General features: G+C 44.4%; 2 protein-coding genes across 4 annotated transcripts in view; both read left to right on the top strand.

Annotated features, from left to right (window-relative positions):
• SLC39A13 (solute carrier family 39 member 13) overlaps positions 1 to 10,852 on the top strand; it is a 48,815-nt gene extending 37,963 nt beyond the window's left edge. For all 3 annotated transcript variants that reach the window (XM_066187936.1, XM_066187935.1, XM_066187937.1), the window contains 6 exons: positions 51 to 194; positions 5,374 to 5,463; positions 6,006 to 6,056; positions 6,293 to 6,425; positions 6,564 to 6,663; positions 8,140 to 10,852. In XM_066187936.1, the coding sequence (XP_066044033.1) occupies positions 51 to 194; positions 5,374 to 5,463; positions 6,006 to 6,056; positions 6,293 to 6,425; positions 6,564 to 6,663; positions 8,140 to 8,215 (594 nt within the window). In that variant the 3' untranslated portion in view covers positions 8,216 to 10,852. The remainder of the gene's footprint in view (positions 1 to 50; positions 195 to 5,373; positions 5,464 to 6,005; positions 6,057 to 6,292; positions 6,426 to 6,563; positions 6,664 to 8,139) is intronic.
• A 2,320-nt stretch (positions 10,853 to 13,172) lies between these two features.
• On the top strand, positions 13,173 to 25,100 carry LOC136292352 (transmembrane protein 178B-like). The gene is made up of 4 exons (XM_066187933.1): positions 13,173 to 13,554; positions 20,326 to 20,439; positions 21,628 to 21,765; positions 22,859 to 25,100. Exons 1-4 carry the CDS (start codon positions 13,173 to 13,175, stop codon positions 23,101 to 23,103), a joined length of 879 nt encoding a protein of 292 aa, XP_066044030.1. The 3' UTR covers positions 23,104 to 25,100.
• The last annotated feature ends 153 nt before the right edge of the window (positions 25,101 to 25,253 follow it).

Below are 25,253 nucleotides of genomic sequence, written 5' to 3'. Positions count from 1 at the left end.
CATTCATCACTGAAAAAAAATCAGTGACAAGTTTGTTTCCCCTAATTTAGGACTGTGATTCCAAAGCACCATCTGGAAAGATTCCCAATGGAAGTGGTTGCCCCCTGCCGAAGGGGTCCTCTCAGTCCCAAAGAGCACGAGCTCAGTGTAATGGCTCCTCTCTCCAGTCTGGTCCAAAAAACAACAGAATCAAGGTAAGAGACCCACAAACTCACTTTTTAGTCAGGAATTGTCTGTGGAAAGACTGTGCTTGAGTGGAGAACTCAGCATTTGAGTTGTGCTTAGTTTTGCTCTGTCAAAGCAGTTTTGCTCTGTGTCCTGGTCACAGAAGGGAGGAAATAGCAGACTTTGAGAAAATCTACACTACAGCTTATGTGGAAGAGGCAAAGTCAATATTATAAAGGCATAAGTCTAATGATGTGTGTTTTGGCTGAATTTTGATACCAAAATACAGAATTTCATGTTTTGTTACTCTATATTTTATAGTCAATATGTCTTTATTTGCTTAATTTTTTGCACCACGATTTCTCTGTTCTCTTCTGCCTGCATTGTACTGATTCTGTGCTGCACTCTTCCTTTTAAGGCACCTTTTGGAAGTGTTTTGACACCTTTAGGAAATGTGTTGAAGCTACCCAGTGTTGAATTTAAAAGTTCAGTTTCTCAGATTATCAGTTTAGCTGCTGCCAAAAAGGACTTCTTGTCCACTTCTGTCTCCAAACCTGTATTTCCCATGCTTCCTTGGCACTGGGTCTCATCTGACCTCACAGTGAGCCTATTCAGAGAGCTAAACAGGCAAAGAATTTGCTTGTCTACACCCACACACCCACCTCCCACCCCCTGGTCTATTTCTTTCCTAACTTAACTTCTTGAATCAACTTTGCATGCAGACAGGCAGCCTGTAGTGCTGGGATAAGGGAGATCAGCAGGCTCATAGGACTGGAGGTGGAGGAGGAAGGGTCCTGCACCACTGGGAAGTGGATAACCTTTACATTGGTTTTGCTTTCTGTTCAATGTTTCTATCTTTGTACTGTGGAAAACCCTTTTCTGGGTGAACATGACAAGTGTGAGAGTAAACAACCAGTCTGGTGAAGGAGGACCTGCAATTTGAGTTTGAAAGCCCATAAAAATGTGCAAGATTGTATGAGTGTAACTATGGACAGAAAGTGTGCCTGCATGAACTAGCCCAAAGCTGGATATGTATACCCTCTTCAGTCTTTCTATTTTAAGTCTGTTTTGCTGTAACTTTATAGCTCTTCCTACAGAACATGAAAGTTATGCTGAGGTCACTGAGTGTTTTTGACATCTGTCACATTCATGTAATATGTGCATAACACTGCACAAACTGCAAGGTTCCATGTGGATGTTTCTAGAGGTGGTAGTAGTGAAGACACCAATATTACTGGGTTATGAAACATTGTGCCCTAATTTTGGAAGGGTTTATATAAGGAACTATAGGCTAGTAATTTCAAGTAGAAATGAAACACTGAGAGGTGATACCATTGCTCAGGGCATGGTCCTAATATTAAAAATAATAATGACATTAATGCCAATTGATGTGATTTTATGTAAGATAAATTCTTACTAACCAAACATTTTTCCTGCCTCTTATTCAGGCATAAAATTGTTTAATAAAGTTTATGACAAATGTATATAAAACATAACTTTCTCCCCCATTCTAATCAACTATGCTAATATTAGCTGTATTAAAAATCTGTTATTCTATGTTATCAAAAGGGACTGGTTTAATGCAGCCCCCCTCAAATCTGTTCACTGGTGGGTTATGATTTTTCTAAGTCATAATTTATAAAAACAGTATATCTTCACATTTGCAGGTACTGTGTTACATAAATGGCACATTGTGACTGCATGAAGTCAGTGATAGCAGCTAAACTGAGTAACTTCATCAAAAGTGCTGAATTTTTAACAGGTTTTGATACATGCCATTATAAGGAATAGATTAAGAAGGACCACAGATCATATTTACAAGATAGGCATAATTTCTAGTTAGTCAATGCCTTGGAAAAACATATGAGGATTACAGCAGGAAATTGTCTGAACACATTCTTCCCTTATGATGCTACAGCCAGGACGGTGGGTGAGTAGGAAACAATATCTAAGAGGAGAGGTGAGAGTTCCTCTTTCCATATAGCAGTAGTAAAACAGCTATCTGACTCCTTCCAGTAGTGCTATTCCAAATACCCAAAATACTACTGATAATTTGTAAAGGAGCCCAGAAGGAGATGAAAAAAATTTTTTAAGTTTGCAGTACATGATAAGTGGCTTTTTTTGGTTTAGCGCTGTAGTCGTGACAGATCAAGGGTGACTTAGAGTATACAAATACCCATGGTAGAGGAATTACTAAATTTGAATAGTTACAGCTATGGCAAACAGTAGCAGACTAGAACTTAAAGACAATTCTCTAACTGACGGTAACTTGCCAATGGACCAACTTGCCTTAGAGATAGCAGATTTTTTTGTCACTTGTGAGCTGTAAGCTGTGGTTTAAGCTGCTCTATACAGAGTATGCGATAGTTTAAGAAACTATGAACTTTGGTACAAATTAAATTAAATTCATTCAGTTGTGTTACATGGAAGGTTTAGACAACCATGGAGAGCCCTTCTAGCTTTAAAATCCTAACACATCTGTTCAGTTTTACAGACAGTTGTCGATATGCACGAATTAGAAACTAAAGACTTAATGAGTGTAGTTTTAACTTTCTACCTTCTGATCTTATCATCTGAATATTTTAATAGTGTTCCTGGTAGGGTGGAAATTATCAAACCTACCAAGATACTCCTGCGTTGTTAGTCTGTTTCCTTAGGCAACAACATAAGCAGTCATTCCATCTGTCTGTCCATCTGTTCTGCCCTTCATTTTCAATAACTTTTGAACCCATAATTAATTTTCCTTGAGTTCAGGAGAGGATAGGAGTCTTGAGGGTGATCGGATTTCTGCAAGTTCCATAAAAACCAGCATGACAGTAGAGGAGAAAGGCAAAGGGATGCCCTGCTGAAAGGGAGGGCTGGAACTCGGGTGCTCCGTGCAGATGTGCCTGGCTGCAGCTGGGCAGGGCTGGCTGGGGACGGGGCTGCTGTGCCGTGTGTGCTGGGCAGGGCATGTGCAGAGAAGTGGTGTTGCTGGGAGTGAACAGAGTAGGTACTGGCAAAGGAAAGGGTGAAATCCAGAGTGTGGCAAATCTTTTTCGTTCTTCTATTCACTCAGAAACCCCTATTTTTTCAGTAAACACAAAGGGAAAGGTACTATTTAAATGAACAAAGTCACCCTTCAGGACTTAATGATTAGTAAGTTGTAGTGAGTTGACTGTTGTCCACATATATATTAGAACTTCTGCTTTTTCGCTGCTGCTAGAGTTTGTCCTAGCTTGAAAACGGCAGGTGGGAGGTTTCCTTTGCCTGCAAACATGGATCAGTTCTGTCCCTAAATGGAGCCTTTATTCCCTCAACAAGTGAAAACATTGTGTGCAGTACTTTTGCCTTGCTTATTCTTTCTTTCTCCCTGTGGCACACGGGTTCCTGGTTGATTTGTGGAAGTATGTTTTATTACACAGTGACATTAATTCTGAGGCATGAACATAAACACTTCATCTGGCTGTGCTCTTTATGAGCAACGAGAACATCCTATTAGGAATTCGCAGAATGTAAATGTCAGAGGCTTATAACTGTCAAATCAACCCAATTTATTTCTGAGCACTCCAAAGCTTTGCTTCTTTCAGTGACAGCTTTTGCCCAAGCCACTGACAACAAAAAGTCATAATGTTTTAATCATGAAGTCTATTTTTTCCCTATACGGTGGTATGGAAAAGCATTTTTGCGTAAAACTTCTGTGAATAATTATTATTATCCTGTGGGTAAAACACCATCATGTAAAAAAACAACATGAAAAGGAGAATTTTAGTCATATTTGACTGTCTAGGAATGAGAATATGAAGAATGAGAAGTAAAACTGCTGCATTCTTGGGTCTGCCTGCATGCATCTGTTTGTTTCCCTTCTTATAAAAGCATGCAGGGATTTTCTTTTGCATTAATTGGGGATTTAGATTATTACTTGAAAGTAGGCTCGGCTCTGCTGAATCTTTAATTTTCATATTTAATCATCAATGCACTTAAAAAAAATTAGAGGCTAAAAACGTGCCCCAAGATAGTGCTGTAAAAGTGCCCTGCAGAAAGGTGATGCTTTGGAGAGAGATTTGACAGAAGGCTCCTGAGCTGTGGCATTCAAATGACAGAAAAATGCCCCAAGCAGAGTTGATCGAAACAGGGAAGAGCTCAAGACCAAAAAGAGCTAATGAAGTCCATCAGCACCTGTGGTTGTCGCACTGAACTTAGGCATCTGATGCTGTGGTGTGAAGTAAGAGGTTAATGCTTCAGATAGTATCTCCAGATACCGCCCTGTATCTGGAGTTCTTGCAGTCCAGAGACAGCCTGATATATGGGCTAACACCTGGTTTGATAATAATTTAAACTGAAGTGCCATATAGTGAACTGCAGTATCTCAGGACCAACATGCAGTAGTTTTTGTTAAATATGATGGAAAAAACCCCAAAAATCTGTGAGCTAAAGAGCTGGGGTGGTACCCTCGTAAAATTACTTTAGGTCAAATACTCACATTTTGTCAGGAGATGACCCTAATTAGAATGATCGGGAATTTTAACATGGAGATGGACTTCTGAGGAAGGCAGCTGCTTTATGCTTGTAATTTTGAGAAATGTGTTTATATGCAAATGCTGATACAAGCTATCCAGCCTTCTAGTAGGTGGTTTTTTGGTGACTGTCATCACTATCTTCTCTTTTGATTCTTTGTTAAGGGAAAGCAAACCCACAAGCACGAACTTTTTTGGTGCAATGTTTGAAGATTTATTTAGTTATAGAAAGCAATTCCATCAGCATTTGTTCTGTTGCATTGTTCTTGCCAGCTTTTGAAGAGGAGATATTTGACAGTTGGATATTAAAGTACATGACTTGAAAACATGATCAAGTCACATTTGAAGCCAGTCACCTGTATAAATTAGTGTTACCTAAAATTGGTCCAACTTAGAATTAAACATATTCTTGCCTTTTGGCTTTCTTCTTTTTCATTTATTTTCTGTTTCTAGAGCTCTTCATCATTTGCATACAGTAATTATTCTAACCTCAGACAATAACTTGCCTACCCTAAAACTTAGTTTACTCTAAAACCAAAAATTACATTTTATTTGTACTCAACCACTGACATAGTTTAAGATTTTCAGCAGAAGCATTGTGCTCTGTCCTTTCCCATCTGATTGTGACTGCATAACCCATGTCTAAGCCGTATGCTTTCTTTTACCTTCTTACGTCTCTTCCTTTATCAGGGGCTCTTCCTTCTCTTTGCAGATTAGTGGATACCTCAATCTATTGGCCAACACCATTGATAACTTCACACACGGCCTGGCAGTAGCAGCCAGCTTCTTGGTTAGCAGAAAGGTAAGGTTTCTGTCCCCAGCTGTGTACTGAAATGGAGAGGCCTTGTCTCAAATCTGATACAACATGCAAAATGGCCAAAAAATGCAAGGACTTCCCTCCTATTTGCTGGAATTTTCTGAGAAAATGCAGGCTACAGTAAAACCCAACCCTATCCTGATCCTCTGATGCAGAGCTTCTTTGAATTGGGGACATGTTAGTCATTTGTACTGGCATTAGGGGATGGATTAGCTCATCTGCTCAAAAGGCAGTCCAGAAATAACATGATGAGGATGGTCACCTCAGAAACTGGGACATAGATAGACAAGGCAGAGATGTTTATTGCATTTTTGCTTTGGTCTTCAACACTGATGATGGCTATGGGGTCCCCATTGCCCTGAGCTGGAGCACCATGACTGTGAGAATGATAAACTCCCAGTCAACCCTGCACTCATGTGGGATCTGCTGCTCCAGCTGGATCCCTGTAAGTGTATGGGACCTGATGGGATTCATCCAAGAGTACTGGGATTCTATACTGTTTCCTAATTGCTTTCTCTCTGCTGCAGGTTGGGTTCCTAACCACAATGGCCATTCTCCTGCATGAAATCCCACATGAGGTGAGAGGGCTTTGTATCCTGCTATCATGAGGGGGATTACAATGTGCTTCATCTACTAAGAGGAGTTCTGGGTCTGGTTAATGTTTTCTTGTCTTCTTGAAAGCTGCTCCTTCTGGGGAGACTGACAACATTAAAAACCAGGAACAGTCTTGAAACACTGGCCTTGTTGTGAATGGCCTTTGTGATTGAGAATTTAGTATTCAAGTTTATTAACTGTCAGCTCTTGATTTTCTTAGGTTGGAGACTTTGCAATCCTACTTCGGGCTGGCTTTGACCGCTGGAGTGCAGCCAAGATGCAGCTTTCCACAGCTCTGGGGGGAGTTCTAGGAGCCTGCTTTGCAATATGTGCTCAGTCACCAAAAGGAGCAGGTAAGGCTCCCTGTAAGGGTTATCTGTAGAAATGGAGGGGGAGGCAGTGCTTGTCATCCTTGTGTACATTCTTTCCCTTCTGTGTTGTCTCCCGTGGCTCTGTTTCAGTAATAACCAAAGCTTTCCATATTTCTGCAGGAGAAACAGTAGCCTGGATCCTCCCTTTCACTTCTGGAGGATTTCTGTATATTGCCTTGGTAAATGTTGTGCCTGATCTCCTGGAGGAAAAGAATCCTTGGTAAGTGCTCCCTCCTGTTTCTCTGCAGCAATTCATGCTGCCAGGGGGCAGGGATATAACCCTTCCTTGTGACTCTTCTGGAAGTGTGTGAATGCCAGCTTTCCAAATCTTTTGGACAAGGCTGGAATCAAAATAGGCTGCTGTGCTATCTATTGCATTTGTGGGACTACAGAGTCCCTCTGTAACATGAGACCTTTCACCTGGGTGAGTCCCACAGATTGTGCTGGCACAATATTCAGCAGAGCCAGCTAGAACAAGTTCCTGGGAAACATACCCAGTAAGGACACCACTGCCCAGCCTGTGTTTTCAGCTTCCAGCACATAACTGGTGTAGGGACTGTCTGACCCAGGGCCCCACTGAGGTGTGTATGTCTGAAAACCACATGTGAATGTATCCTTCCTTGCTTCTCTCATCCCTTTCTGACCCTATCCATTAATGTGAGCCTCTGCAGCCTCCTTTTGGCAGCAGTTTGCAGAGTTTTACTGTACTGTGTGAAGTGATGCTTCTTATTATTTGGTTTTTATACTCTTGCTTATTGATTTTTTTATTACGTATCCCTGTGTTGCTGTGTGAGTAGAAAAATAATAGTTTTCTTCTCTTTATCACTCAGCATTGCGTAGTCTGTCATTGTATTCCACCTCAGTCATCTCTCTTCTGCGCTGGTATAGGTATTCTAATATATTTGGGTTTCCCTCATGTATTATTTTAGTTTCTTGCTGTCTAATTAAGGCTGTAGCAGGTCCAAATCCAGCTGTTCCACAGTAAAGACCCTCTCAGATATGCTGGCAAAGCTGCCCCTGAATGTTCCCTCCTATTTTAGTTGTAGTAAGTCAAGTAACTTCAGTAGTTTAAATAAGATGCCTTGGTTCACCTAATTAATTTTGACTGAAATGGTGCTCATAAAAACAGCTCCACAGTTCTATCTGAAGAGATAGAACTTCTTGTGGAGAAATGTTAATTTGGGTTGGTAACCTCTTGTGTTGGCACAGGTTGTTGGCAGAATGTGCAGAAGTGGGAGGCACACAGTCACTTCAATCCAACATAAACCTGAGATAGCGCTAAAAGAATGGCCAAATTTATTGTTTGGTTGTTTTTTTCTTTCTGTAACTGTAGTTGTTAGCTGGATGTGGTCCCCGAAGTGTCTGTGCACATGCCGCATAAGTGCTGGTTTCCTCGTGAGTGGAAAAGACATGAATATGTATCTGAATAGCTGCATGACTGAATCAGCTTGATTTGATTTGGAAGCCTGGAGCTGGGCCTTGCAGCTGAGTGGGACAAGTCCATGCCAGTTTATAGACAACTTCTTTGCTTGAGGTGCTGGGGAGGTCTTCTCATCTGTGTTAGTGACTTCATACAGCTGTTGTGCCCTCCATGAGGTAGATTTGGAAGGCAAAGAACAAATCACTGGAGAGCTCTGCGCAGCTGCCTCTGGGGATTGGTCTGTGGCTCCTCCTAATTTTGCTGTTTCTTTCCCAGGAATTCCCTGCAGCAAATCCTGCTCCTGTGTATGGGCATTACAGTCATGGTGCTACTCGCGCTCACAACTGAGTGACCTCTGCGCTGACCTCGTGATGCCTCCCAGAGCCACCACAGTGACTCTGAGCTTTACAAAGCAATAAGGAACACTAATGTTACTTCCTACGTGTGTGTGTGCGCAGATCTGGCTGCTAGTATGAGAAGCAGGTGAGAGAGAGGTCTGGCTGTGCAAGACTTCATTCCCTGGCTCTCCTGTCTCTGTTCTGCTAAAATCCACACATGAGGGCTTCTGTTCTTTTTCTGTTGGGTTGGTTTTTATGGAGCAAAAGATACACTGGGCAGAAATGAACTGAACAACTGCTCCACTATGAGTGAATGATGTTCCATTTGGTTTGTTCTGATGGAACTGCACCTCCCAAGCTCTTGCGTGAAAACAACAGAGGTGTTTCCTGTAGCTGGTGAAGATAAAGGATTTTTCCTACCACTTTAAGGGCTGGAGGCAGAACAGACATGACAAACAATAAACAGTTTTAGCTAGAACCCCCTACTCATGAGAAGTTGATGGTGCTATGAGGTAGAGGGGAAGAGACCCTTTTCAACTTGATCTCCAGCTGTTCATCGACACCACTTGTTCCTAAAGGTAGTATTGGCCTCGGCAGTCCAGCTCTTTTGGGCTCTTTTGTTTACAGTGAAATTGAGCCAAAAGCTTGAGGCACTTTAGGGTAGGTCACTACAATTAAGTAACTCAGCTTGGAGATTACTTGCCTCAGCCCTAGCCACTCCAGTAGCCAGCGCAGCCCAACTGTTTATCTGATAAATGATCGGAAAATGTTTCTTCAGTTACCAACTACCAGCTCACATCTGGAGGAAAAGCCATGTCGCTGTTGTGACTGAGCTCCCTCTCCTCATAACCATTAGTTGAACACGCCTCTGAGCCTGCTCATGCGACCTGATTTGTGCCCCATCTGCCCCACACCACACCGTGTTTCAGAGCTTTCTTGAGGGCATGTCAGACCGGCCCAGCATGCTACAGCACCCCTAGACTGTCATGGCAGAGGTGCTTGAACACTACAGTCTGGTCAGCAACTGATAACTCCTGGTTAGCTTTTACTCTGTTCAGTGCAGACTATTTAAGAGCGTACTGTAGATGGTAGCCTATTTCTGGGGTTCTTACCTCACACTGGAGTTCATCTGTTGAGGATGAATGAATAATAAATAATACTGACAGCTTTTAGATGGGAAGGTTGAAACTGCTGGAGGAAATATTTTTAAGTAATATGTTTAAGTAAGGTGAGAAAGGGATATGGAAGGGTGACAATAAATGTGCTTTAAGAGGAGTTTTCTGTTATGTGATACTTGGGATAAAAGTTTTGGCAATTTGAGACCAATAAAAAGAAATAAAATTTCTAGTGCTTTCCTCCATCCCAGCTCAGGGCTGACGAGGCCAGAATTCCACAGGGATGTTTTATTGCCACAGAGATGTGCACAATTACTAGATCATCCCTTCTGTAGAACTTAATTTTGCTTTGCTTAAACTTGTTTAAAAACATGTCTGATTGAGCTAGTGGAGTCAGTGAACACAAAACAGGTGCCACAGTGTGATTTACACCAACTTAGCTCAGTCTTTTAGCAGCTTTTGTGAAGCAGTACAGCTCTCCAGTCTGCCCAGGGCCTTATCAAGAGGGCTCGTGCCTTGAGAGGGCGATTTGGGTCAGAGCAGCAAGGCAGGTATGCTGCCCACAGCAGAGGCATTACTTCCCTAAGAGATTCCTGAACTGTTGACACAGTTCTTTTTTATGACAGCTCCTGTCCTACTTTTCAGAGTGTGCTGGAGAGCTCATGCTTGCAGTTCTGTCTGCCCAGGAACTGCTGTCTGAATTTTTTTCAGCTTTCCTTTCCCTGGACTTACATTAGTAACTAGTTCCACTGAAACAAGAAGGGAGGCTTAGTGCAATTGTTTATTCCTCTTTACAAAGGTGCCTTCCTGTGCCAACTGCTCTCTCCATCATTCAGTTGTAGTGAGGTCTGAAGGTAGCATCCACTTCCTGCTTTCCTGGAAGGATGATTAATCCAGTTAGCCTGCAGGGACTGGGAGAGTATGCCAACCCTCTGGTTTTAGCTTTGGGGGTTCCTCCTGCCCAGAGACTGCAGCTAAGCAGACCCTGTAACAAGGCTCTGGAGGAAGTAGGCTTGCACAGAAAGTTGTGCCTGCTGTTTCTCAAGATGTCTTTCCCAAAATAAGGCTGGCATTTAAGTTGAGGCATTGCCAGGTGAGTGCCCATGAGTTGGCGTTGTTGCATCAGCAGTGAGCCTTGCCAAGACTGAAAACCACAGTCAGGATTTTATACTCAGCGTTCAGGAATGTGAAGTGGATGACACTGAGGAAAGAATTTCTGAGCTGTTTTTCTTGGCTGCTGTCACAGGCAGGGATAGTCTGTGGTTCTTGGGAAGATACCCTGGTAGGAGTAGCATGGGGCTTGTGGGAGGGAGGGGTTAGATAGATTTCTACTGCATCAGCCCTGGGGTTGAAGATTGAGAGCCTTGGGAGGAAATGGAGCATCACTCCACCACATTTGTCACTTTTGGAAATGCAGAGAGAATTGTATTTTCTAGCTCTATTTTTTCAGCTGCTCTTATGCATTTTCCCCCTTCATCTGTATTGGTCTGCTCTGCATGGAGACAATAGAGATGAAATAAATGGTTTTCCATGTTGGTTTGTGTTGTTCGGTTATTTTGTTTGGTTGGTTTGGGATTTTTTTGAAGTTCCTACTTTCCTTTGATTTAAAAATTCAATTCAAATTTAATTTGAATTACAGACACATATCTCTGGGTTAGTCTAGAGCAGTCTGGACTCTGGGTTGCTGTCAGACTTTCCCCAGACTTTCACAGTTGAAAGAAAAAGTTCTATTCTAGTTTCTTCTTTCTGCTGCTATGGAACTGTTGTCCAGGAGCAGTGTGAGACTGCTCCGAGTTCCTTGAAAAGCGTCACCAAGTTTCTCCTCTTTCAGGGGAAAGCTTGCATGGTAACTTTACTGTTTAGAGTTTTGTAATCATACTTGACTGTAATCAGTTATTTTTGTAAACCAAAAATCCTCAAGGCCTGTCTGGTTTCAGTTAACACTACGCTGGATACCTGCCATGTAGGACAAAAGTGCAGTCATAAAAGGTTCTGTGTTCCAGTTGCCCAGAAAGGACTAAAAGGAAATTCTCTACCCTTCAAAAACATGGGTTCAGGAAATGTCTTATCCCGCCCTTCATTTGGAAGATTTTCAGCTATAAATGGTGCATTTGTACATCTTCTTACCCAAAGTCTTCTGTAAAAAGAAGGAAAACCATAACCCAAGAGATGGAAAAAGATGAAGGCAGGTAGGTGATCAAGGGCATGATGTCACAGTCTGTGGATTTTGCCAGTAATTTACATTTTGGAATCTCTTTCCCTGGATTTACCACAATGCACTCTTGGGCTGGTACTCCTGCCCTTAAGGCTGTGCTCTCTCGCTCAACCCTTTTTCCTTCTCAAAAGTAATCAAAATTATTATGAATTAATCAGCTATCTGTTTCACAGGCCCTGGGAAGAATGGCTCTGACACAATTGCAGTAGCACAGAGAGGAGAACAATCAGAGTTTCATTCATGGGAACTTTCTAAGATGATGGTGTTGCCGAAGCCTCTGTCTTCTGAAACTGTAGCCTGAGGAACTCATGTGGAGAGTAGGGTGACATAATAGGGTTGCAGACTTGGGAAATGTGAATATTTGGATCTTTCTGGGAAATAGCTATTACAATTGAAGGATTTTTCCATGTTAGCTGGAGCAGTGATTGTATCTGAAAATTATTTTTCATTCTTGCTGTGGAAGACTTAATTTAGCTGGCATGTGTAAGAAAATTCTTTTGACAGCAGCCCTTTCAATTTATCTGCCTTGAAGGCACTAGTGTGCAGCTGCATGGATGGTAATCCCATCTGTCCAGCACAAGCTGCGGAAGAGGATCATGCAGAAATGTGGTTAGAACAAGCTTTAGCTGTGGCTGCTGCATGTTTCCACCAGGCAGAGTGCTCAGGGGAGATAAGCAGTACTCTGTTCTGGGCAGTGTTGCTGCGAGAAGTGCTGGGGAGAGTGTTTAGGTTGTGCTCAGTGTGGCTGAGAGATCAAGAAGTGACAAGGGGGAGGTGGTGGTGGGGGAAAAGGATCAGAATCTTCTCCAGTTGAGCATTTGCTCCTGGGAACCAATTAAAAGTGCTTTTAACAAAAAAACTCCAAAACGAAGGATTTCAAAATTGGATGTTAAATTAGTAGCTTAGGCATATCACTAGATCGTTTTGTCTGGAGGCAAGAATTGATGAGACGATGCCCTAACAACTGGCTTTGGGGACTGACTGATAGTGCTGCAGCTGGAGGAACAAGTCCTATACAACAAGCAGGATCAGAGGGGATTTTGTGCCCCTATAAATGCTGCATTTAACAAATAGCTTGGATTTAATCTGCTTCTCATTGCGTAAAGTAGATGGACATTTTTCAGCTTTTTCAGGCCTTATTTTCCATTAACTGATAATGAAGGGTGGAGGAGAAGTCATAATCCAAATGCCAACAAATGCTGTTGCGGGTGGTGTTTGTCTGCCTTTCACGTACATTTGAAAAACCGCTGGCTCCCGCGGCCTGAGCAGGGCTGCTCTCTGCCCTTCTGCCCTGGGCAAGCCAGCGGCGCGGGCGACCGCCAGGCCCGAGGAGGCCGCGGAAAGGCTCGGAGGGTCCGCTCACCCCTTCCTCCGGTCACGCATCCCCCGGTAGCCGCCCGGACCGCCCCCGCACCGCCTTGCCCACGGGCTCCGCCAAGGGAGGGGCCCTCGGTTCGCGGAGCAGGAGCCGGGCGCCGTTCCGGGACCCCCGTGCGGTGCGAGACCGAGCCCGGCGCGGTGCCGCGACGCGGGGGCGCGGGGGGCGCGGGCCCCGTGTCCCTTCCGGGGGCGGTGCCGCGGGCGGCGGCCCCAGCCGGGCTGCAGGGAAGCGCCCGCCCCTGCCGCCCCCGGCGCGGTAAGATGGCGGCCGCGGCTCAGGCGCTGAGCGGCACCGGGCTGCTCCTGGCCGCCGCCGCCCTCGCCCTCCTGGCCGTGGCCATCGGCACCGACTCCTGGTACGAGACGGACGCGCGGCGGCACCGCGAGCGCTGCCGCGGCTTCGGCCACAAGCGCAGCGACCCGCCCGGCTCCATGTCGGCGCCCAGCTCGCACCTGCCGCTCCGCGCCCGACCCCCGCGGGCGCTCCTGCCCGGGCGCCCCCCGGCCCCCGCCCCGGCCGCCGCCGCTTCCGCCGCGCTGGACTCGCACTGCGGCCGCCGCTTCAACTCCACCGTCTCGGGGCTCTGGAGGCGCTGCCACCGCGCGGGCTACGAGCCGGACAGCGAGGAGCTCATCCGGAAAGGTGCGGGGCCGGGGGGCGGCGGCGGCCCCGCCGCTGTCCGTGGTGCTGAGCGCGGTGCCGGCGCGGCCCCGCCGGGGCTGCGGGTGGGGCGGCGGCCGCCGCTGCCGGGACCAGACCGGGCCGGCGGGCGGGCGCGGATGGAGCCCGACGGACCCGTGGCTCCCGGTGTCCCTGGCGTGCGGGAAGCGGCGAGCGCGGCCCTGACCCCATCCCGGGGTCCTGTGGCCCTCCCTCTCCGCTAAAAATGCTGCAGCGCTGGGTGGGACCGCGTCCTCAGAGAGCCCCTTCGGGGGCCCGATGCAGGGCCCGACTCTCGGTGGGCGTCCTCCGAACCCCGACACTTTCTTCTCATTGAGTGCTGAGAAACGTGCGGTGTTGTTTATAGCACTGTGATTTTTTGCGGCAAGGTGAAAGGGACCTGTTGTTCCCATTCTAGCATGAGGGAGTTCTCATTGCTGCGGTAGATTGCCAGGCTTTCATGGTGGCAGATGTCAGTCAGGGCCCCCAGGGTGACAGGAGAGAAAGCTATGGATCTTCTGCTATTGTGGCACATGGTACAAAGCCGAGCAGGCCATGAAGTATAAATAAAAGTCCTGCGTTTGGTGGTACAAATAACGTAGTGAGCTGACCCATGAAGTCAATGGGTTACGTATGGTTAATGACAAATAACAGGACTTAGTGTTCCAGCAGGTACATATTAGCACAGAGAGAGTAGGAGTTGGGAAAAGTGCTTCCATTGAGGCACAAAATGGAAATGCTATCTTAGGAAAGCGAGAGCAGTTCTTCAGCTTGGCTTCCAACTGTGACGCCAGTCCTGCACAGCAGAGGCTGGATAGACTGGCACTGTGAATCTCAGCTCGTCTTTGTCCCTTCTTTCCAATGCACAGCAGTGATTCTTACTTCTCAAAACTCTAGTGCTGCGTGCTTAGCTTCTTTCTCTATTTATTCTCCTAGGATACATTTTATGCGATTTCATTTTTATTTCCATGTTGAGCTCCTTTCACTAAAAGGGAACTCATTAATTTCTTTCTATTAATTGTGGCTGTCATATAAAATATTTATTTTTTTTTGCTTCACATCAAGCCAAATGCTTTCAGCTCTCACTGAGATCAGCTAAGATGGGGGGCAGGGATGGGAAAAATACTCGTTTGGTCCTTGGTACTTCTCTTTCTGAGGTATTTTCCCAACACTACAACAAGTCGCTTAGAGAGGCTAGAGTCTACATTCTACATGCAGGACATTACAGGCGGTGAATGGTCTTCCTCAGTGTTTGATGTGTAAAACTGGAAGGACTCTAAATCCAAAATGCTTTCTGTCTACTGTATTTCCTTTTTTTTTCCCCTAGCTGTTCTAGTAAAAGATCTCACCTTTCCTACAAAAAGCCTTGCTCCCCTTATATTCTTTGCCTGTTAGGTCTGCCATTGCTTCTGTAAAGATTTATGTGTCATCTTATGGAGGGAAATTATTAATAATAGTTCTTGTAGAATCAGGTCTTTAAATAGATATGACTATCTTATCCCTTCTCCTGACCTGCTTTACTAGCAGCCTTTCCTCATTCCCACTGTGTCTGTCTTTTCTCTGACAACTGTGATTAAGCAGCGTTTTCCGACTGATGGTCAGGTGTGGCTGCATCTGAGCTGTTCTCTCAAGCATGATTCCAGATCTGGGGCTTCTGAATAGAAAATTCAGGTATTTTTTTCCCCTGGTGTGACCTGAAGATCACTACTGTGCACTGCTGAATGTCCTACTTCCTCCTCAATTTGCCTTAAGTTTTCAGCTGGTTCTTTGGTAATGTGTGATGCCTTTCTTTATTCCTAGTATTCTTTAATCTAGATATTTTTGTGGTCTTTTAGTGACAGAGGAGTAATTTTTATTTTTTCTCACAGTTCTATGGTAATTTTGGTTTGGGTTTATAGTCTTCATTTTTTCTAGTCTCTCTGGAGTAAGATTTCTTTCCTTTCTACATCTCTCCTGAATTCTGAATAAATTACTTAAATCCATAAATACACTTACTCATATAGATAATTCCATGGATTTCTAGTCCTGTATTTATCTAGTGCTATTAATACAAAGCAGTTTCATGGAAACTTGCATACTGGAGCATTGTAGCTAATGATGCATATACAAGCATCCATTTATATATCTAGGATATTTAAAAAAGCAAAACATATTCACTTCATGTATTTAAAAGGAAGAAACTAATCAGAAAATGTAGTGCAAAACTGAGAGGTGGGAAATGTTCAAATGTGAGATGGGAATGATATGTGAGATTTTTCTTAAAATGCAAAATCACTATTTTGGAACTGTGAAAAAATACAGGGTTTCATTTAAAAATACAATTAAAAGGCAAAAGAAGAAATAATGTAAAAACCACATGGGAAAAATGGAGACTAGCAATCAGTAAGAGATAGAAGCTAAAAAACTGAACCATTTGGTGGGGGAACTGAGAGGATCTCTGCATATATGAGAGGTTATGTGAGTGTAAGAACATGAGCACTACACGTCATCTTGTAGAGCCTCTGCTATGTGGATTCCACATTCAATAACTGATGCTACAACAAAACCCATCTACATGGACTGTTCTTAAGCAGTAAGGTCCTGCAGGGATTTATTATGTCTTTTTTAGGGGTCTTCTCTACCTATTAGTAGAGTAAAAAAGTGTTGCTTACAAAATGGTGACAAGTGGAAAATGATGAATTGGGAAAGATCCATTCTAACAGGCTGCTTTGGATAACTTGGTGGGCTCACTGGACAACAGGGAACCTTAACGTCCCTAAACTGAAGGAGTTAAAAAACAAAAGGTTCATAAATGTTGATAAACCAGGGTTTTTATTGCTTTTCAGGCTTGCTCTGAAAAGTCTCTGGGGTGAGACTGGTACATCTCATCTATACTGAGAAGACTTCTTGGTACCACAATGTAGCTGAGAAAGTGAGGAGAACCACTGGATGCTTGAGCAGAGGAGCACAACAGTTTGGGGCCATATTGGGGCCCTTGAGAGAAAAGTCAGTCCTGGTGTCTGTATGTCCCATTCTTTCTGACTGATGATAACTTGGAAGAGTTACAGGATTGCCTGTGAGGTCTGTAGAGGATCTATTATAGGGCATGTTTAATAAACTTGATCTATTTGGTCATGACCCTTGGTAAGTATGATCTGCTAGTGTGATCTCTAAGAGTTCTTGTGGTATTTTAAAGGAAGGTTGATTTATTTGTTCTGGTGGCCCTTGGGTGATGATGTGGACAGAGTGAGTACATGGCTGTGATGCTTCTCACGGTCCTGGGCAGAAATAGTAGGAAAATGGCAGGAAGCTTCAATGGCCCCTTGGTCCCGGGGGGTGAGGGAGAGGAGTGCCAGGCCTCCTGTGGTATTTAGTTGTTAACTGGCCGTGGCTGCTCATGGTCAGGAGGGGATCTGTCCCAGCTGTGTGAGAGTCAAACTGCTCTGATACTGGACCACGTAGCAGAATTGAAAATTAACCTCTCCATTTCTTCATAAACCTCTGGCACATGGTGTAAAGAAACCCCGCATGTCTCGAAGCTGGAGGCAAAAACTAAACTGAAAGTCAGGGTGTGCTAAGCCCAGCATTACAGACTGAATGTATCACAGCAGGAATAGGTGTTTCCATGTTTCTGGCGGCTTAGGAACAAGGGGCCTTTGCTCTGTCTGGATATCTGGCTAGTCTAGCAAGCATCCTCAGATCTTTCCCATACTTCATGTTCAATCAGGAGAAAGGACTCGTCCAGAGACACTCACATGTACACTTCCAAGGGCTGTCTGAGTTCCAAGGGGAACCGGTCTGCAGCTGCAATCCTGAGGGATAAAAAAACATATTGAGGACAAGGTGTTAGAAACAATGTTGGCTGTGAGAAGGCACAGGAATGTAGCTGGGCCATGAAAGTGTCAGTGTGACACTGCTGGATGCAGTTCGTTGCAGTTCATGTTTATTTTTTAATCAAGAAGATTGTACATGCAGTGTGACTCTCACAGTGTTCTGTTAAAGCCTTTGAAATGCTGGGATCAGGGATCCATCTAACTTTTTTCTTGGATGTGTGCTTTATGGTAAGCTAATGACCTGTGCACCTGCCTCCTTCTGTCCTGTGTTCCCAATGTAGTCGTGTTCCAAAGCACACAACACTCACTTGTTGTTCACCACATGACTCTGTTCTATTCAAGCCCTTGCCTGAAGACAAAGGTTTTAATTTTGGCAGCCTTTCTTATGGTGCTTGTCGGAGTGTGTTGTAAACAAAAAGGAAATCACTTTTCTAGCAGGTTTCTGAAATGAGGACAGGATGCTGTCCCTATTTTATAGACTGTGATTTCAGGTATGTAAGGCTCAGGTCTAAGGACTTATTGGAGTACCTTTGAAACCCCTTTTACTTAACAATAACTTCGGGACTGCAAACCTGATTTTGAGTTTTACTTTTTTTCTTGAGTACTTAGAGGACAAGGTGTTACTTGACTTTGAATGCAGTCCTGTGGAGTGCCTGGCCATATTTGAGTGCTTGGCATCTCTGCAAGTGAGACCTAGAGATTCACTCAAGAAATGAGCAACACAGACTAGTGATGGCAAATGCAAAATCGAGGTACTGAAGGTTGCCTGGGTGCGTATTATTTTCCTGAGCGAAAGTGGCTTAGGTATTCTGCTGAGAGATCACACTGACTGCTTCCCCGATTCCCTGACTCTCTTGCCTGCCTATTTCAGCTTTTCTAGCAGATCTACAGAGAGGCCTGCCTTCTTTTGTCTATAGTGGCTCACATCAGAGTGGGTCTGGCCTGTGCTCTCAGGAAAATGGAATTTTGTTGGAAAAACGGCTTGTGCTGGTGTATTCAAAGGCTGTTACCAAGCCTATGGACTAGAGGTCAGCGCTGAGCAAAAGCCCTGAAATCTGTGCACTCCTGAGCTTTTTTTTTTTTTTTTGCAAACTTGCAGTTTTAATATTATTGTATGTGCTAGCTATAGAAAATTAGCATTTTGAATTCTGAGGAAGAAAGGATTAGGAGCACAGTTTTTAAACCAGAGGTAGAATGAATTGATATCCAAAAATTTCTAAATAACCAGTTTTGTATGAGAAGGCGGAGAGGTTTCAGTTTTACCTTACATATTAAACTCTTGGAGTAATGAAGGGCAAGTATTTTTCTGAGCTGAGAAGTCCATAGCTTTGATCATAAGGGATGTACATCTCTAGTCTTCGCTTTTTCTCTAATGAGCTATAAAAATAGTAATCCTTGCTTGTGTTTAAAATGCTGCTTCATGTGTACTACTTTTATGATCAGGAAATGTAAGTGCATAGATCATACTTTTAATGAATGCAGTGCATTATAATCTGAAATCTGATGTCACTAGTGTGTTCTATATGCACATTTCTCAACAACGCATGCAAATAGTGTCCATATTGAAATTGAGTTCCGTCAGCAGTTACGGGTGAAATTTGATTAGATACTGAGATGTGTTGTAGATGGCCTAAGTTCTTAACTCAGATGTCTGCAGCCTTTGCAAATGAACTGGCACCCTCTGACACTGGCTTGTCTTGCTGATCATTGGCTCAGGTGGCTCCACAGCCTTGTCCTGAGATAAGTGCCAGGAGGGAGCACTGCTGCAGGTGAAGGGCAGGACCTCTGTGTATTGTGTGCAGCTGGAAGTGCTCTGTGGCGCTGGGGAAGCAGCTAGGAGCCACAGCAAGGGAAGGAGGGGTGGGAAGCACAGCTGAGAATGGGAGCCTGCTTGAAATGGGAGGAAATTCAGGTCACCTTTCCCTCCCTGGCCTGATGGCTGGAATTGTCTGGGCCTCTCGTATGCAGCTTCTGATCTTGTGAAATGGAGGCTTCCTCTTTGCAGGTCCTTGCAGAAACCAGGTCAGTACAGTCCCAGTGAACATTGTTAGAGAACAAAATCGTGCTTCTCATAGCTGTGGGAACCACACAAAGCTCAGTTTTTCTCCTGGGTTTTCTGGTGTCTTTTGCAAAGCTGATCACTGAATCTGCAGCTCCCTGCTAGTGATTGTTCACCAGCTTAATTAGCTCACCGGCCAGTTGATTGTTTTGGATGGTTCTTCTGTTCCAACATTCAAATAGCTGTAATGACCCTGTAGCCATTGTTTAAGAGGAACTTTTTGTACTATTTAGCTCTTTTACCTTTCTGGTTGCTCTCTTCTACTCCACCATGCATGTTTATTCTCCCCCATTTTCTAAGTTAAAAATCCCTTTCAAGAAGAGCATGCTTGTAAGTTCACATTTACATCTGGGGTACGCTTCTCTTGAAGCTGTAATGGAGGCAAGCCTACCTGGGTACTACTGATCATTGAAAGTAAAGCAAAGAGCCAGTGACTATTGGAGCGAATTCAAAAGATTCTCCTATGCAGTTCACTTTCCAGCATTCATTCAAAATTTTCAAAGCGTTTCAATTCTGTCTTCTCAGAGATGAAGTGGTCCTGTTGGTACTTGGCCACGTTCTTGTCTCCTTAGACATCCTAAAAAGATCATAGCAGTTCCTTTAGAAAGCTTTTAGAGATGTTTTTCCTGATTGCCATTACTGTTTAACTTCAGCTCTTGCTTCTTGGAAAGAGCACCTGGCTCCTGCTTTGCCGGTGTTTCTTTGTAGGTTCTCTCACCTCCTAATCCTAAGCCTTTGAAGTAAACAGCTCTTTTTTAGTTACCTTTGCTCTGTTACTGAACTAAGGCTTCTCCTGTGTGAGCTCTGCTGGGCCATCCAACTCAGCAGCAAGTGCAAGGCAGAGGGATTTCATGCTGTGTTCACACTGATGTCTCTTTACAGGAGTTATTCAGCGCTGCACTGCTGTGAAGTATCACTACACCTCCAGCTCTCTGCCTCGCAACTTACCCATCAACATCACCAACACCATCCGGCAGGATGAATGGCATGCGCTCCGTAAGTAGCCCAGAGCAGGGCAGGGGAATGTTTGGATCACTAAAGGCCTTGATGCAATGCCAGCTGAGGGCTCGGAATCACCTCCTCTAAGCATGGCTCTAAGCAGAGATACAGATTGATTAGTGAGGAACTGCAAGCAGCCAACTGTATGATTGGAAGGGGCCATGAGATTTGGAGGGGCTTAAAGCTGGGCGTTCAGGAATACAGACGTGTGTAGTGAATTGGAAGGTGTAATCGTATTCTGGATCTGGGCACAGACAGTTCCTAGCTGGCTTATAGCAAAGGTGCTGCAGCACTGTATAGATCCTGTTGCAATTTTCTGTATGCACACCAGTGACCTAATGCAACCCTCTGGTGACCAGTCCTTTTAGGGAACATCCCAGTTTGTCTCAGCACCTGGCCCACAAGCTGCCTCATGCCCACCTCCTTCCCACACAGATAACTGACCTGTAGCCTGTGACTGAGAATGATTTAATCAGTTTTTTTCTGCTCCTGCTTCCCTCTTCTTATGTGTTGAATTCACATAATTCAACATAGCCCCTGTCATGTGAGAGTCAGCGCCAAGGAAAGCCTCGTTTCAGACTGAACTAGGAGGAGACAAGAGCAGCAATTTTACTATGGATAACAAAGTGCTGTTCCTGTCACTGGTACACAAGCTTTTTTTTTAGAGCTTGTTACTGGAGTTGTTCCCATAACACTGTATTGATCTGCTGTCTGCTTCTGTCCTCCCACTATTTCTCTTTTTAGTTCACTCTATGTGCCTCCCATGCACTAATCGTTTAGTCCTCTCCAGTGTCCCCTCTTGCTTCTTTTGTTTCTATTTTCAGCAGAAAATTTTCTCCTCCAACAAACTATCCCAAAGAAAGATGCCACACCAAAAAAGTAAAAAAGAAAAAAAATGCCATTGCAGTACTAGCATGAGTTTGTGATGCACCCCTTCTGTCCCATGCTTGGGAGTACTTGGCTGGTTCTTCTCTGGATCAGGACAGAAATACTCTCCAGCTGCACAGTGCCCAGCACAACGGAGCCATTTTAGATGGATTCCCTTAGTTGCAGTGTGGGCAAACCATCTACGACCAAGAAGCTACAGGAGGAGAAGTTCATGGTTGAAGTATAAACTTTAGAACCACATTTACTAGGTACTGCCATCTCCATGTCTTTTGTCTTCCTTTTCTCCTTTTCCGTCAGATCTGCGGAGGATGACAGCTGGCTTCATTGGCATGGCAGTCTCCATCATCCTGTTTGGGTGGATCATTGGTGTGCTGGGCTGCTGCAAACAGCAGGAGCTCATGCAGTACGTGGCTGGGCTGCTCTTCCTAATGGGAGGTGAGAGCCATTTGCTTTTGCTCCTCAAGTCGCCACATTCAGTGTTGCTGCTTTGTAAAAGTAAAGGTAACGTCAGCCCACAACAACCAAGTGAAGCAGTTACTTAGGGCAGCAAACTGTCAGTTCAGTGCAGTTACCACTTCCAGCACTGGGCAGGACCTATGCTTACATGGGTATTGCATGTTTCTCAGTAGGCCCCAACGTGTGTGTGTGTGTGAGCCTTCGGCTCTAGAGCTGGTGTGTAGCCACGGGGACCACGTGCACAATGAGCACAGCCCTCTGGCTGGCTCCAGGTGTGCAGCCTGTGCCTCCTGTCAGACAGCTCAGCCCAGTTTTCTCTAGGAACCATAACATAAGTTGAGCACCTTTCTGGTACTCAAAGATGCTTAGATCTTCATGTAATGATGAAGTCCAAACCAGCCAAGCCTGGGAGGACACTGGCAGTGACAAAGGATGTGAGCTCAGTGCTTGCCAGGGGTGTTAGATCTGTTTGTCCTTGGTGGGATTAGACTTTCTGTATGACCAAAGGAGTCTAGCGTACTAGTGTATATTAAACATTCTAGAGTGCCTTGTGTCTTCTTAGGCTTTTTTCTCCTCTATATATGTGTTCAGTGAATGTGTAGCAAATGACAAAAACCTGAGCATGCTTTGTGGACCTTGGGTAGAGCTGGCAGAAGTGTGGGTGTTCTTAGTGAAAACCAAAAAGTGCTGCACTTTGCAGCCCTGGGATTCAGTGAGCTAATTACCTTTCGTAGGAGAAACTGCCCCAGTGCTGTCTAGAACCTGATGACATTAGACACTGGAAATACTCTCAGGAGAATCAAAGCATGATAAACTACGACTGAATTCAAAATTGCAATGAAAAGTGCTAAGGTTATTTGTGAGGCAAGGTATCCTGTAGTCCTACATATTTTCCCTTCATTTCTTTTTCTCTGCCTTATAAGGAGAGTGGCTGGTAGAACTGCAGGAAAAACCTCAAGGGTAATTCTTGATTTTGAAAATTCATGACTTTGAAAATACTGAGGGGGAAAAAACCAGAGCATAATTAACCTGTCTGAGGGCAGTGTAGAACCCACTTGCTTTTCTCCTGCAGGTACTTGCTGCATCATCTCACTCTGCACGTGCGTAGCTGGGATCAATTTTGAGTTATCCCGCTATCCTCGCTACGTCTATGGGCTGCCAGAGGACATCAGTCATGGCTATGGCTGGTCCATGTTCTGTGCCTGGGGGGGCTTGGGCCTCACCCTGCTGGCTGGGTTCCTCTGCACATTGGCCCCATCACTCAACACCTCCCGGGCATCCGTACAAAAACCCAGACAAGAAAATGGGGCCGTGTGACCCCAGAGGGAGCGAGGAGAGACTCTGGAAAGCGCAGCCTGGGCAGAGCTGTGGGTTAACACCAGGAAGAGGTGGCATGTCAGCGTGTGGAGAGCAGTGCCCGAGCTGTTGAAATGCCAGCCCATGGGACGCTGCTACAGCCTCCCGTCGCAGACACGGACATTGCAAGTAACTCCAGGTTTGAATTATTCGCAACTTGATCATTGATGGTTTAAGGGGGACAGTTCTTTCAAATTGTTTTTCTTCTGTTTACAAGGGATTGAGTCCAAGGTTGTGTCTTTTTTTGTGCTGTTTTTTTGAACTGTACCTCCATGGTCCTGTTATTGTCCAGTTGTAAGGGATGTTTACGCACCAACTCTATTGCTGCAGGTCTGTGTAATTCAGACCCAATTTAGGGCAAGGAGCTAAGTGAAGTTGGCTTGAACACTTTTGCAACAGGCATGTCTAGTGTTGGCTCAGGCCATCCTTTCCCAAAAGAACCTTGATCTAAGCCGAGGTTTAGGCCAAAGAATTAGCCCATTCTTAGTATTAATTTATTTAAATCAAAAACCTGTGCTATTCCATGCTGTGGATTCAGCTATTTACCCACTACTCAAATTGTCTCCAAAAGGAGCTAGCTGTAACTGAGCAGCAAGACTCCAAGAAAACACTTATGGACTCTGGGAAAGCAGAGGAAAGTTTTTCTCAGCTTCTTACACAGTGAAGGTTACTCATTTGGCTAACAAGGCTAACATACCCTTGTTTTAATGGGGAGATGTATGCAACGTGCAGCTTTTAACTTTTTCCACCAGAGGTACATTTTCCAAAATACGTCAGTTTGAGCTGCCAGGATCAACTTTCACTTCTGAACTAACTTGTGGGTGCAACTCCTGTTCTGTGAAAGGAGATGAGTAATTCTCCCTGAGCTCAAATAACAGTACTGCTAAAATAGCAGATGTACAGCCCCCTCTAATATTAGTGTCCAAAGGAACCACAGTGTATTTTCCTCAGGAACGTGTGGCTTCTGCTCAGTTCTCCACTGACCCCCTTCCAATGTCAAAATGCCCTGAGCGCAGTGTGTCAAGGACACATGTGTTCTGCTGGAACAAGATCCCTTTCCAAAATGAGCACTAAGGACCTTGGTACCAGCACAAGTACTAGGGCTAACTCAGGAACATCAGCCAAAGTACTCTGGAGTGCATTTTTCTTTCGTCCATCTATTCTTTTTTTCCTTCTCACATCCCCGCCCCTCTCCCAAGCGTCCAAAAACTGCACAGGTAAAGATGAGATGGCCAGCATTTGGAGATGTTTACATTGTATTTAAAATACAATACAGTGGCATGTAAGATACTTAATGCTAAAGTCAGTGTATTTATGAAAAGTGTAATTTTTAAATGGAAGTTGTAATTCTCAACTGGCATTAAAAGTACTGAAAGACTTGCTCAGTGGATGAAGCCTCGACTTCTTTATGACTAATAACCGACTGATTCCCCAGAGAGCTCACATACACATTCCAGCAACAGTGTTAAAGCTTCAAGAGTTAAGTTCAAGTGACAAAGTTAAGACATCATTTGTGTGTGAATTGTAAAATTCAGCCTTGCAAAATGAGTGTTCAAGTTTCAAACTCTGACAAGGCTGTTCACTTGCTGCGCAGGCAAGAACCGGGGATGCTGTCTGAGCTGCGGGTTCTCAGTGTCACAGTACACGTACTGCAGTGTAGCCTCTTGGTCCTCATGAGGAAGTATCAGAGTGCTGTGACAGGTAGAATTATAAAAGAAAGGCCTCATAAAATCAGGCCTGCTCTATTAAATTAACAGCTAGCCTGTCATCTAAGTGTAGTTAAGCAATTTGCAAGTTCCCATGTGAAAATAACATGAAAGGTTTGTTAACACAGCAATCTGTTCTTGGGTTGAAAAGTAAGTGCATCTGTGTAGACAATAAGATCTGTTCCATAAGAACCTATAAAGGAAAAATGTAAACAACCTGAATCTTAGCATATACACACAAACCACCTTCTGACCAAAAAATGTAGTATGAAAACTACCAGCCAATAGGTGTTGCAAAAGGTATGTGAGAACTGTAAGAAATAAGTTACGTGAATAAAGAATTAGCTTTTCCCACATGAAGAAAATGGAATCTCAGCTAACTTATTACAGTATCTGAGTAGGGTT

This window comes from Chamaea fasciata, unplaced genomic scaffold (genome assembly GCF_029207755.1).
Source record: "Chamaea fasciata isolate MVZ Bird 193981 ecotype frontalis unplaced genomic scaffold, bChaFas1.0.hap1 SCAF_7, whole genome shotgun sequence".
NCBI classification, from domain to species: domain Eukaryota; kingdom Metazoa; phylum Chordata; class Aves; order Passeriformes; family Sylviidae; genus Chamaea; species Chamaea fasciata.
The sequence above is the reverse complement of the archived record's forward strand: the minus strand, read 5'-3'. Positions and strand labels throughout refer to the sequence as shown.

What these genes read in the sequence shown, in the direction of transcription:
- LOC136292352 (XM_066187933.1), top strand. Translation starts at nt 13,173, where the DNA reads ATGGCGGCCGCGGCTCAGGCGCTGAGCGGCACCGGGCTGCTCCTGGCC. An exon ending in CGAGGAGCTCATCCGGAAAG is followed by an intron (nt 13,555 to 20,325) that starts GTGCGGGGCCGG and finishes GTCTCTTTACAG; the next exon opens with GAGTTATTCAGCGCTGCACT. An exon ending in GGATGAATGGCATGCGCTCC is followed by an intron (nt 20,440 to 21,627) that starts GTAAGTAGCCCA and finishes CTTTTCCGTCAG; the next exon opens with ATCTGCGGAGGATGACAGCT.